This window comes from Pyxicephalus adspersus, chromosome 3 (assembly GCF_032062135.1).
Source record: "Pyxicephalus adspersus chromosome 3, UCB_Pads_2.0, whole genome shotgun sequence".
NCBI lineage: Eukaryota > Metazoa > Chordata > Amphibia > Anura > Pyxicephalidae > Pyxicephalus > Pyxicephalus adspersus.
The window spans coordinates 30066533-30080968 of NC_092860.1; the positions used below are offsets into that span (position 1 = coordinate 30066533).

The 14436-nt window shown below is 37.0% G+C and overlaps 1 protein-coding gene across 3 annotated transcripts in view; it reads right to left on the minus strand.

Annotated features, from left to right (window-relative positions):
• Window positions 1-14436, minus strand: part of LOC140325967 (transducin-like enhancer protein 4) — a 92012-nt gene that overhangs the window by 50655 nt on the left and 26921 nt on the right. For 2 of the 3 annotated variants that reach the window (XM_072404109.1, XM_072404108.1), the window contains exon 6: window positions 11044-11118. The exons of the other annotated variant lie outside the window; for it this stretch is intronic. In XM_072404109.1, the coding sequence (XP_072260210.1) occupies window positions 11044-11118 (75 nt within the window). The remainder of the gene's footprint in view (window positions 1-11043; window positions 11119-14436) is intronic. 3 annotated transcript variants of the gene reach the window in all.

Below are 14436 nucleotides of genomic sequence, written 5' to 3' on the forward strand. Positions count from 1 at the left end.
ACACTTTGGAAAGTGACAACTTCGACAAGAAGAAGCAGCAACCAGTTACTTCATTCATTGGCTAATTGTTTTTAATTTAATTTAATTTTTTTTTTTTTTTTTTAAAAAAGGTCATGGATCCTGAAAACAAAGGAAGTCTTGGAGCAAGCTAGACAAAAATAAGCTGGATGAAAGTGATTCATATATATACTGGAATGTAAGTACATACATGCACACAAAAGCATAACCCAGTAGATATAGGGTGGCTACGGGCAATACGAAGGAGTCATCCAATATGGTCTTTTAATATTGGATTGAGAAGCATTGGTTTGCCTAGGTGAAATTTGATCAGTCACAATGGATTTCATCTTAGTATGAAAGATAAATATTATCACAATGTTATCGTGTGAACAAGGCTTAGGACAAGCCTTCGTTTTCCTCTGCAGCTATAGGACCATTGGAGAAATTTCGCTAAAAAGTTTGTTGGCCTAAAACAAAAACAACCCAGTAAAGTCCACTATGATGTCACCATCTTTGTTTTCTTTTTTTGCAGTTCAAGGTGTTTCAAGGTGATATGAACAGGTTTTGTTGTTCCTAATAAATAGACCCCTAGATGGCAGTATTTATCCGGCAGATATAGGCGCATTGCGTTTTACCAGGAAATGAAAAGCCAACTCCAACTACCATTGATAAAGAAACACAGAGCCTTCACCAATATCTACACCATCTGCAATCATCATGTGTAAATTTGCAGCATTGTTAGAACAGCCTGCAACGGTTTATTCAAGGGCAGGAAGTAATGATCTTGAAAATAGTCCTTGTGATTGCTGAAACATCGATTACTCTTCACACAATCCTGAAGTTTTACAAGTGTTTATCGATCAATATCTCTACCTATAGAAACAGAGTTTATATGGACACAATCTCTAAAAGAAGAATCACACACCTGTTCCATTTTCACAGAAGTGAATACTACACGAGCTAGAACAAAATTGGGAATTTTTAATAGAAACCTGTCACAGGGGAAAATTGACACTGACCAGATCCCATGCTGACACAGCACATTATCAGGCTGTCTCGTTTGTGTTAATACTGATACCTTAAATGCAAGGTTTTCCATGACCTCTGAGCTTTCTAATATTTGTTCTACATCAACAGCAAAGAAAATACTAAAGCTGCTGGCAGGTCATAACAGCGAGACATCTAGTATTTTATCTTATAATAGGATTATGTTATTCAAGTTGAAATATAGCCAAAAAAAACAATATAAAAAGAATAGACAATAATGCTCTTTAATGGGAAGCTTTCACTTGCAATACTTTTTTTTGTCCCAGAATATCCTCAGTCTCATGGCCAGCACCATTCAACCCATTTCCACTGAGCCTAGACTGTCCTGGAAATGTCTAGAATTGGACCGTGAAAGAAGAAGCAGTACAGCTATGAGCTTATCAATATCAGCTGCCCTCTTCTATCAAAACGCTTCTTGTCAGCACATGAACTGATTAGCATCTTCTGCTGTTCAACCTTGCTGAACATATAGAGGACGATGCCAAATTTAGTTATTTTGTATTATGAAGATTGTAGCGCTGCATTTTTTTGTGTTTATTACATCTGCCTAGAATTCAGTACACTAAATCATTGATTCAACACACTTGACATAAGTGGCCTCAAGTGTTGCCCCTGACATTACTAAAGGGCTACACAAATTATTCTGGTAATGTAATGCTACAGGAAACTATTAGAGACTACAGACATACAACAAGAGATAGTAAGAGACTGTACATGCTATTGGAGAGGTTTAATTCTGTGAACATGCTGTAGGAGGTCTTCATAGACTGGAGATATGATACTGCTAGAGATCACCCCATGGTAGCTCGTTTACAAATCAGCACTTCCACATTTGTGCTCCCCACCACCCCCTAAAAATGATCTGTGCTACATAGGATTTATTATTATTAAGGTACAAGAAAGAAAAAAAAGGATAGATAGTATACATTATACTATATTACAATAATCCAATTAACTAATAAAACCAGCGTAAAGATTTTTTTTTACCGTTCTGAGTAATTAGAATGGAAAGTAAATATTCCTGCTAAGGGCCGCAGGGTAGGTAGATGGGATGAGAGCTGTAATCAGGGTATTATTTGATAGAAACACTTTTTAGATTACACCACACTATTATGCACACCTCAATATTTATTACATTTGTACTGTATGTATCAGTAATGAGGTATGTATCTTGATGTCAGGAGGATTTATTATAAATCTTATCGGTGACTTTTTTTTCCTTGACAGCAATAAAAAACAATAAACCTGTTTCAGTATGTGCCGCTGCAGGTCAATTAGAACAAAGAGTAGTCTTTATTTTCCTAGGCTGGCTATCAGGCACGGACACATGACACTTAGTACAATGACATGCTTGAAACTCAAGAAGCAGAAAAATAATTTCCTTGTATGAAACATGAGTGAAGAATGAACGAATGATAAATGAATGTATGTGCCAAAGAAAGATTTCTCTACCCCATGGAAAGAGCCATCCTACATTTACAAAGTTACTGTACAAAGCCATCACTTTTAAAGCATGCCAACATAAATTCATAAAGGGATTGTAAAATATTATGGGAAATCCTGTAGACAATTGGAAAAAAGAAGAATTTACACCATGGTATAGGGATGACTTAAATATTCCTATAAACATCCTGCTTGGACGCAGCATTATTATTTCTTTCATCCTGTTCCTGTAGCAAGAAATAGCTTTTATTGCTTGTGACATCACCCAATTGATGAAATTCTGCATGGTCTACCAACCCACCTCCTAACAGTAAACTAGGAACTCACTGGAACATTTATATTGTGTCATTATGCCTTAAAAACATTATTTACTTGTACTTAAATTACAACATTTGCACTATTGCGAAAGCTTCTTAGGGAATTTGAATATTAGCTGTTTTCTTTCGCCACCCAAGTAAAGATCATTGTACTTAGTGGTTTTAATAACTTTTTGATAAGATCCTAATTTTTTATTAGCCTGAGGGTCTTTTATATAGAATAACATGTATTTAAAAGCAATCCATGTGTTTTAATGGGTTTAATTGGAATGAATGCATTTTATATAGTAACTGCGGAATATAATAACATATATTCTTTGTTCTGATTCTTACAAAAGGAATCTACAAAAACTGCTGAACTGGCCTTGGTATTTTCCAATACTATGAATGGCAGGAAAAGGCATTAAAGTGTTCATTTGTGAAGTGCCCTCTAACACTAGCAACACTTCAAGAGGCAGGCTGGCCATGCTCCAAAACAAATCTGCTAGTAGTGGATTTGACATTATACAGCTAGAATACATTTACAAGGATCAGCCAAAACATTAAAACCAACTGCTTAATGTTGTGTAGGTGGCCCCTATGCAACTAATACAACTCTGACCCACTGTGAAACTGACTCCACGAGTCAGTTGAAGTCATCCTTTGGTATCTGTTACCAAGTCATTGCCAGCATATCAAAAAGTCACACTGTCTCAGTCAACCTGCCTTCTTCGTAATTCATTAGACCAAGGCACTAACTACTATTGCTCCATGTTCTAGTTCTGACCCTAACAGTAGGTGCCTTTGGGCAGGATGGTCTATGCAGGAGCACTGTGTGTTTGGAAGTGTAATCACTGAACAACTGACTGCTAACGAAGACTATTGTAGTCCCTGCATTGGGACACCTTCCACTCAGTCTTTCTTCTTTCCCCCTCAGTAGAGCAGAATAGTACCTAACTAGTCTGGTTGTACAGCCATCGTTTAATCCTACGGTCACCAGTAACCATCACTAACGATAATATCACATAAAAACTCATGAGCATCTCTACGAGGATTTAGCATAAAATGCAAAGCTGGAAGCTCATTTCTAGTAGTAAAATAAAGTTGAAGGTATTAAGTTTAGATCAATATTAGACAACCAATCAATTTCCAGTTAAGATTGGAATATAAGCCTTTACATTCCATGCAAGAAAAAGGTCAACCAGGGTGATCTCACAGCAGTCCCAAAGCAGCTGGAGCTTTACTGGCCAAATGGCAAAGTGGTTTAAACATTACTGAAACATCAACTCAATAAATGTCCCAAGAAACCAATGACCTAAGGCAGCACAAAAAAACAAAAAAAAAATCTGTAATTGAACACTTCTATCCACATTCACCATACAGATTAGGCAAGACAAGTGGATAACCATAAAACTTTTTCCCTAACTGGAAATCATGGGTGCTTTAATACATTATTGTTGGCAAACATTGTTGTTTCACGTATGAAAGGTGAAGAAAGCAAATGTCTTGTGATGCGCACACACACACTGTAGGGTATAAAGCCTGCGCTACTTTGTTGAGTCTCATACGAATTGAAAGCTTTAACATTCCTGGTATCCAATGGATCTAGAAAAACATGGTTAGAAAGAATGGATGTGTATAGTACTATAACCATGAAAACAGAGTGGTACTGCACAAATACGGTTTTATCTCAAATACCGTACTTTTGTATCTGAACCTCAGTCTGAAGGTGCAAGGTGTATCCCCTCCCTTTTAATGCACAGTAAAAGTCCCAGTGCTATAAGGACTTTCTATTTAACTAGTAACTGCTTTTAAGGGCCACTGAATGAACACTAATGAGATACATTCTTACAGCTACATCTTCCTGCTGAGTGAGGCAGACACCTAGAATATAAACCGTTGTTTTAGTGAAAATGCAGATCAGTGAAGCCCATGTGCAAGATATCCTACAGACTGTGACTGGTATTTTCCATCAGATCTCAGACAAAAGCCATAAACACAAGTCCAACATATATATCCATAGCATAAATCTGAAGTATCATTTTATTACTAGGGAGAAAAATGAGCAACATGTGATGTGATGCACAAAAGAGAATAGATTTTTTTTCAAAGCCGTTTTTTTTTTCTTTTAAAAATTCCAAGCTAACAAAATCTGTTATAATTTTGAGCAAGGAATATTAATATAAGAGAGGCAAAAATCATTTAAGTCACCACCTAAGTAATATTTAAATAGATTTAATATGTGCTGCTTCAAACCAATGAATTATGAGTTTAAAACCTATTAAAATGTAATGTTTTTTTCCTGAGCTGAGGGGAGAGAGATTTAAATCCACTGAATTTTAATATTTCAGCTTGAGCTGCAGGAGGTATGGAAAGTCCAAATGAACTATTCCATCAGCCGCATTCAAGCATGAACATTTTAATCAGTTTTACTTCCTTGGAGTTCTCTGACACAGTTTACGCTGTCATTCTGAAAGCACTTAACACAGAGAGTATGAAAAACCACCAAGGCTTGTTATTGCCTTCACAATTGATGGCAAATAATTTTGCAGACTTCCTATCATTAAAATGTCACCGCTAAAAATGGAGGTGCAGCATATGAGTTGCTAAAACGCCTTTCTTCCCCACCTGGACAGCACGCTTTTTCTCAAAGAGGTTTTTTTTCATAGGAGACATAAAAAGTGATACATAGCTGGAAAGATTTTTGCAATCATTTTTTTGCCCAGTGTAGGCCAGGTTGTGACTGTTTTGCTTTCTCTGCATGTGGTAGGTGTGATAGAATCTGTAATTCTAAAGTTGAGGCCTTAACTTGTAAAAGGCATTCAAGAGCAAGAACGTGCTATGTAAGATGAGGACATAAACTTAGGACTTTATTTAACACAAATGCCCACACAGAAACCTAGCATATTTGAGCTAAACTCCAAAATTTACATACACACAAGTGATTCCCATGAATACCTTCTAAAAAATGATAGGCCAAACTAAAGTGTACTAATCCAAAACTCTCACTGCCTGTTCAATTGCACAAAAGCTGTGTTGTACTGCATTTTTAAATGTTTTTTTTAGTTGTTCATTGTTTAGGGTTTAAACACACACAATTCCACTTAAAATATACCTAGAGATGGGCAGGCTAAGGCTAGGGTGTCATAGATTACCCCAGAGGAATCCCTAAACATTTTTCAGGTAGCGGGGACCTCTTCTTTAATCAGTAAATTGGTTGCCAATTGGAAGAATCCACCCCCACATAATTGGTCAGAGTGCCACCTTTACGGACAAGCTAAGAAGGTCTTTGGTTTCATGCCGCGGGCTTTACCAAGTGGTGTTAGCCCCAGAACTATGCAGGCATCATCCTCTGGAAGTAAATCAGCCTTAGTTCAAGAAACCCCTGGAAGTTTTTGAAGGAATCCTAAGATTCCACAGTGCCCTGGTTGACAATGGCTGGTTTAGCTACTTAAACTGTAAGGCATTAATTAATTTAACCAGCAATGTAACCAGGGGAAACCCCACCACAGTAAAAACAATAGCAGATACTAGAACAGCCACACATTTAATTGGGCAAGTAAGGTGAATTAATTATATATTTGGCACTACAGTTCTTTAGGAATAAACCGCTAAAAAAAAAAAATACATAAAACAGTATTTGTTGCAAATTTAGATTGTGTTGGCAAAGAAATCCATGATTACCCTTGGAAAGCCAACCTTTCCAGGGTAAACATCTTGGAAGCAGACAGGGCAAATATATATCTAAATATCTATGATAAATTCACTAGTTCCTGCTTTAAAATAATAAGTGTCTGATTAATTTAGACTCTTCAAGTCTGTTTAAAGTACGTATATAAAATGTTCTGATTGAGATATTTGCTCAGTCCTAGAAAACCAACGGTAATTCTGATTTTACAGGAGAAAAAAACTGACAAAGTCCTATACAGCTATAGTTAGGATTTGGAAAGCTGCCCTTGGGTTTATGAACAAAGGCAGAATGAGGAAACATGATTGAAAATGGCATTAGTTACAAAAGGAAAAGGTGCTCACATAAAATTATCATTATTAGCACAGTTAGTGTTTTGGGAGGCATTTTTAAAGCAAACATCTGCTCTTGAATATTTTAGCAGTATGAAATGTACTGGGGCCTTCTGGAGCCATGAAATAGTGCAGAATTAGAAAAGTGCTGAATGGTAAATGTATTCACCAATGCAATGACTATCCCCTGGAAGTTTAGTGTATAAGGTTTGTAGGTGATGCTTGGAGTCACTACCCAATAATAATTATAATGTATATAGATAACATTAGTTGAGTTCAATAAAACCGGCGGTTCCAGCAGAGTTCAATAAAACCGGCGGTTCCAGCAGGTCAAGCCCTGCAAACATAAAATATTCAGGTGGACAATAAAAACTGTTGTATGACAAATGAAATAGAGTTGAGATCTATCAGGCTTTGTTTTAGCACAGGACAATCATTAACATATGGGGTCTATACGAAAACAACTCATGGGTTTTAAAACTATTTGGAGAATACTTACTATTAAAATTTATGGAGATTACCACTATTTATACACAAACATTCCATGTTTTACAAATAAGCATTTACCACATTGGTAACAAATGCACAGAGTACTGTGTGTTTTCTAAGGAGGACAACATCTCTTTTCAAAACATTGAAATAGCCCCACAGAGAGAGTAGTCACTGCACTGATGTGCAAACTTTTTAGCTTGTGTCACTGAGCTATGTAAAACAACAGATTAATAATTTTAAACTCCATGTGTAAGCTCAACTTGCTAGTAGAAAAGAGCTATACAAAATATTAAATATTACAGCCCTACAAAAATGTTTTGAGGCTCGAAATGTGGAGGTCAGATCAATTAGGCATTTCATTGGATAGACAAACTCAAGAAGTTTTCTAGATTTGGTAAGGAAAACACATGTTCCCTTGGCTTAGTGATCCAATGGATCCAGGATACTACAACAATATAAATGGCTCTTTCGGTCTTGGGTTGAATAACGCAGGTTTGCCCCACCAGGCCTTTATCACTGCAAAAGTCAGATATGTGTTTGGTTCACCTCCCCAGCGTTATAGTGACCATGACTGTTAGGCAGTCTATGCATTGTCATCCATGAAAATGTTGGGAAACCTTTGCTTGTTTATCCCCAAAATTTGGTGGGCTGGAGTACTATTTTACACAACATAAGAACCAGACTATTTATTTTTAAAATACTAATTTGTTTGGCCAAAATGGTTTCTCCAAAAATAATAAAAAATGTAATAAAAATAGTTTACTGTGTATTACAGTACTGATATGGCATTGTTTATTACAGAAAAAAGAACACAACAGACAAATCTTTACAGGTTTCAGGAAAACATTCTGTTTTTAAACCTGTTCACCGCCAGCAAACAAATTGTTGTTTAAGATCTGCAGTATGAGAATCAACAGTGCAGAACATGCAATCTGTTCCAATTGCAGGCTCAAGAAGAAGAAGAAAAAAAATGCATAGTAATGAACATAAACATGTTCGCAATGTGTGGCTCAATAGCTGCTTGGATGGCTAGAGAAATGGGAACCTTAAAAATTAATCTGTGTAATATTGATCCTTTTTCAGGAAAAGAAACATTAGCCAGATAAGGGCTAGCGTGAAGACTGTGATATTTTAAATAGTAATACAAATAGGAAAATGTAAGCCGCCTTCAATTAAAGCAAGGAATAGGGAAGGGGGGGTGTAGGTAGAAGCCAGTCTCTGTAGGTAGAAGCCAGTCTCTGGGTTTCCCCAACAGATATACCTGAAGGATGTTTGGAAAGGTTAAAAAAACCTACCCAGATTGAGGAGGAGAGTCTCTGTTCTTTGGAATCCATCAGATATCCAAGTTGACAAGGCTGACACCAGGTGCTTTAAAAATTCAGAGCTATGTTTTAATAAAGAAGAAGATGGGAGCACACTAGAGAAATAGGAATGTATTTCAGAAGTGTACAAAATGTGCTTTGACTTAAGATTAAGTCTTCTTAGGATGTAGGATGGCCTGCAGGTCCCTCTGCTGCATGACTTTTTTGCCAGCCCCAAGCAGTCAGATCAGTGGTAGCTGGCTCATTTTCAGCATTTAGTTTTGTAAAGTTTCAATACCCCATGTATATACCTACAAATACCTTCATCTACAAACAATGCTCAAATTACACTGAAAATATCTATTTCACATATCTAAGTAAAAAGAAAAAAAGACACAGTATATATTATATGATATAAAGCGGAGATACCTAGGGGTTCCCTCAGGGTAAAAAGGTACGTAAACCTACAGCGGAAAAAAAAATAATATATAATATATATTTTTTTATATTATATCTGAAAAGGAGAATGGCCTCCCCACCTCCCACTTGTACGTGAAGAGCTTGCAGCAAATGTTATTCATTGCTGAACACAGCTTCCTCAGATTTGTCTTTTTTATTGGGGAACTTCACAGGAAATAAAAGGTTACTCTTTCTACATTTATAACCCTTAATTGACTACCAGTATTCTCCTGCGGTCAAAGGGGCACAAAACAGAATAAGAAATAGCCCATTAAATGCAGGCCACAATCAGAACATTGCACTCTACCTCCGTCAGCAAGGATCAGAGAGTGCTGATTTCCTTGTTAAAGACAGAGGCATAATTGAGGCAATATCTTCACTTCAGATTGATTATTCTGCGACCCTTATCCACATCTTCACTCAGCAATTTGAATTTTAATGAAAGTAAATGGAATAATTAGCATTTCAAAGTGTGTTTGATACACTGAATAAAAGAGGAAAAGACTTTTATGTATAATCTATACACAAAAGAAAAAGCATTTGGGAGGGGGCGAAGAAGAAAAGTACAGTTGTAGTGCCTTCATTAGAATAACTTAGCGGCTTGCACCAGCTGTATAATTACGGATGTGAATAATGTGTTATTAAATCATGATTTCTCACCTCTGCATTGTGATGTGAAACAGACAATATTTCATTGTTGCTTTACTTTGGATCGGAAATGTAAACAAAATGAGTGGCCAGATCCACAGGCTGACAGAAGATGTGAGCATGGCTTCCATTATCAGTGCTTTTGTAAGGAAGACTGTGCTGTCATCTTTCTTCATTTTTTTTTATACATAAAGAGAGGGTGTAAGGGTGGAACAAATAAGCACATCAGTGTTTGCCTGCTTCTCGTTAACAGACAAAACATTCGCTTCTCTTAAGTTATGATGTCACCCCACAATTTGCCAAGAGATCAGACATAAGTGCATTTTGGGTCAACGGCTAAATAAATGGGAGATGCACTACCTACTAAATGTTTAATATTCGACATTCAGTACTAACAATCATAACTGTCAGACAACACAGCCAGGCTACACCTGACATTTTTTTTAATCACATTTACATGCAAAAGTTAAGTCAAATGATATTAAAGTACTGGGCATCTTCCTACATGCACATTCTAAATCCAGTTTTTCAGAAGAATAAAAAGAGTAGTATGTTTGTTGAAGGAGAAGAAAAAAATGTGTCTACGTCCAGGCAATGAAGAGCTAGCAGTTGTCCCTTCCAACTCCATGTGCCAGTGCTTGGTCAAGCTGCATGGTCATTCAACACTGGTCTACCTGGGTATTCAGTGTTCTTTTAAATAGCGCTTGTGATCTCCATCACAAGGCTTTATGGCAATCAAAGATGACAAATTATGCTTGACCTAAAAAGACTTGCTAAGGAAATAAAGTTGGTATTTAATGACTGTATGGTGCATTTGGATATATTAGCTGTTTTTACACTTGCATCTAGAACAATGGTCGCCAACCAGTGGTCCACGGCTCTGGCTGGAGCGCCCCCAAGCTGGGTCAAGAGAAAGACCCCACTGGGGAAGGCCCACCAGCCCGAGCCACTGACCATGGACACAACCCACCCTTTCTCCCATCGCTGGCCCAGACCTGCGATGGGAGAGTGGGCAGGTTCTGGCATCACAATGTCACTATGAATGCAACCCGGCTCCACGCATATGCGCGGTCCAGGGCCAGTAAATTTAGTGATCCCTGGGTATGAAAAGGTTGGCGACCACTGATCCAGAAAGTAATGATCAGCTATAGACAGTCCTTTACACACATACACCTGCCTTTTACTTGTGTGCTGTGAATATTTTAGAATAATAAAAAAAGCAGAAACTACCTTACATAATACGTGCAATTAAAATGAAAGATTTTGTGTTTAAAAAAAAAAGATAGTAAAAATGTTTTGAACTGGCAACAATACTTGAAGAAGAAAAGATAACATACCCCAATGATTGCATTCAGTTCTGCCATGGTTACTTGTTTGGCACGTTCTACAGCTTGTACCACTTGCTGCTGGTGCTAAAAGTAAAAGAAAAAGTCATTTCTAAATACTTTTATTTGCTGTATTTCAATACACTTATTTAGGACATCAATATGGTAAATAACATGGCATGATTCCAGCTGCAGGCTATTTAAAAAAACTTCACTGGAAGTAGGAAACACTGCAACCTCTGTATGTGCCTGTGAAGAAATTTCCACAAAATTCCTCCCTGCAATGTGTAAACATTGTAATGTCTGTTTGCTGCTTTACACTTTCACTGCACGATTCGCCAAGTTAACAAGGTGTGGGGAGATATCGCGCTGTAAGGAAATAATTACGAAACTTTAATCAGCATCAACCTCAGCCTTTCCCCTAACTGGTATCCCAAAGTAAACATCTTCCTGCTGCTGAGGCTACCACTTACATGCATATCACTATGCTTAATATACCTGTCCCCACATGGACAATTTCCTTCATGACCTCATCAAATAGCAGAGCCAGAAGTGGTTTACCACAGATCAGCAGGGAAGAGACTAAATGCTTTAATTGCTCCCTGCCTTGTGATTTCTGGGGAATGTTCGCAAAGCCTCTGCAGACAGACGATCTACAAACAGAACTAAAACAGGTCACAGATGCTGATTACTCCCATACCAGGGCCATTTACTGGCCACAAAATGTTGTCCCATACCCCTTCTGTTCTTAATCAGCCTTTTTCAAAGCTGACCCAAAATTTCAAGGACAACTGATATTGAAAAATTAAGACCGATTCTTTGTCTGAAGATGGCAACTGTTCTGGCTGACAACTTAACATTAAAACATTTCATTTATTAAACATTATTTTTTATATGTGTTTGATATGCTTTTTGCAATCACATACATAGTAGCATCCAAAGAGAGGGGAAATAGTCTAAGAAAGTCAGGGGTCTACTATTTTGCACATGTTTGTGTGATAATATAATTATGCTTTCTGGAGGAGAAAACATAAAATTAATGACCTTACCGATGTGGTGCTTTTAGTGCTTTATCTAACCACAGGAGGTGGTTGGATAAAGAGCTTTAAAATGGCCCATTCATGACCTACCTAGCTCCATGCAATATAAAGTTGTTTATCCTTGAGATCAAAACAGACTCTAAAGACAGTTTCTAACCAGTTAGAAACACTCCTGTGCAAACATAGGTTTGTTTAAAGTGCTTTTTGATGCTGCTTGTGTACAATATGTTAATATTTTGGTGTGCCCAGATCAGTTTAGAGCACATGAAGTAAAAAAACTATTCCCCTTGTGGTTTTCCAACAATCTTAAAAGTTTAGACACTCAAATGACAGACAACACTATACATTATTTTACTGATATATTACCTATTCTACTGATATACTACCTATAAACCTTCAATTGACATACTGAGGATCTATTAAAAAAAAGTGCAGTTTTATAAAGCTTTAAAGATATGCAGCAAAGTCAATTTAGACATATATGCTGTATCTGTCCATAGCAACATGTGCAGTGTGATGAGAACCTGACAGTGACATTTTAATATAACAGGGATACAAACGACAAGAATGCCTGAAACCTTCCAACAAAATGAAAAAACCCTCAACATTTAAATTCCAGCCAGTAAAGGAAAAATATTAAAAGAAAAACACATTTGCTGTCATTCTAATTAGGTGTCTTTTTCATTGCAAGGCTATCTGCTTTGCAAGCATATCAGAGTTGGAAGCAACGGGATTGAAGTATTGGTTAATGAGGCGGAATTAAAGTCAGCATGGGCCAATTAGGAGAATTATGGTACAATCTGTTCAGTGAAATACAAAAAATACACACAAAGAAGAATCGAACAAATACAAAGCTTAATATAAAATACAATTATTAATAACTTTTTGTGTATGTCATAGTACAGGCTTGCTTGTTCTGTACAGACAGCTGACCTAGCTGTAGGATTCCTCACATGTATAGAATACTTCCTTGTCATCACAGTACGTGCTTTACAGACACATAGGCTGTCAAACCACACCTATCAATGGCAAATTCACGGTCAGACACCCACTAAAAGTGTCTGCTTATGGAACACGATACAGGGTGCTAACCAGAGGATGAACAGCAATAAAAGCACAAATCATACTGTACACAGCCAAATACGGACACATGTTATGTGACTCCAAAAGGGGCACAATATATTTACCAAAAAAACTATTATTAAATTGCTGCTTTTGAACATTCATGGATTCTTAAAGTTGAAATAAAATATTTCCTAAATTTTGAAATTATGTAATAAATGAGACCCTCATTCAGTTCTAAGTCCTAAAGGAAACCTGGCAAAAGAGGGCTAGGAACGAGTAAATGTGCCCTAAAAACAGCAGTACATCTTATTTAATTCATAAATTACCTCATAATATGACCACCTTTTGCTTTCAGAACAGCTTAAATATCAAATACAATTTATATATATGTCTATACTACCTATATGTCTAACTCACATGTAAATACCAGTGAGGGGAGGGATTCTTCCTTATTTAACAGCATTATAGCATCTAAACTTCATATAAAGATTCAGTTTTTCGAACAAGTGATTAAGAAGTAATTAGGCCATTTTTTGTAGGTAGGACTATCATGATTGCTTTGTAAACTATCCACATATATATTGGAAACCATGTAAAACCACCATTGTACTCAACTACTTTCATAACATCCCAAAATCTCTCCCAGGAGTTGTGGAATTAATGCTTCCATTGTCTGTCTCCAAATGCAAATCCTCTTATGTGTCTGTAGGTAGAACTAAAAACCAAACCTTTTCCTAAATGTAAGTTTTGAAAGACCCAAAACAGTTTTGGTTGAACTGGGTCACAGAGTGGCTGATGTCTTGTATTTTTGGAAGCAGTACATTTGTTGAATTTAGCAATTATCCTGCAAAAGCCCATCTTTGTGCTGTCTGCTTTGGCCATTACAACTGACATTTTTATGAATTTTATTTTTGCACTTGTATACCTGTAATTTAAACACTAAACTATTTAAAGCTCCCCTATTTACTTGTCGAAGCCTTGAAAGCACACAATCAGAATTCTGATGTATATAACGGACACACTAGAAAAATAGCTCTATTTTTCACCTTTGTAGTTTTGTATGTAATACCAATTAAGCTTCCTATGGTATTTATTTTTATCATGGTCACTCTGTATGATTATCTACTACTGGAATGGAATCAGAGTTACAAGAGTAAAGCTACGTACACACGTCAGATTTTTATCGCCCGATAATCGGCATCGGCCAATTATCGGGCGAAAATCTGCCGTGTGTACAGTCGGTGTCTGCGGCTGTGTGTTAGCCCGCTGTGTGTACGCCCGCTGTCTCCCGCTCGGTGAG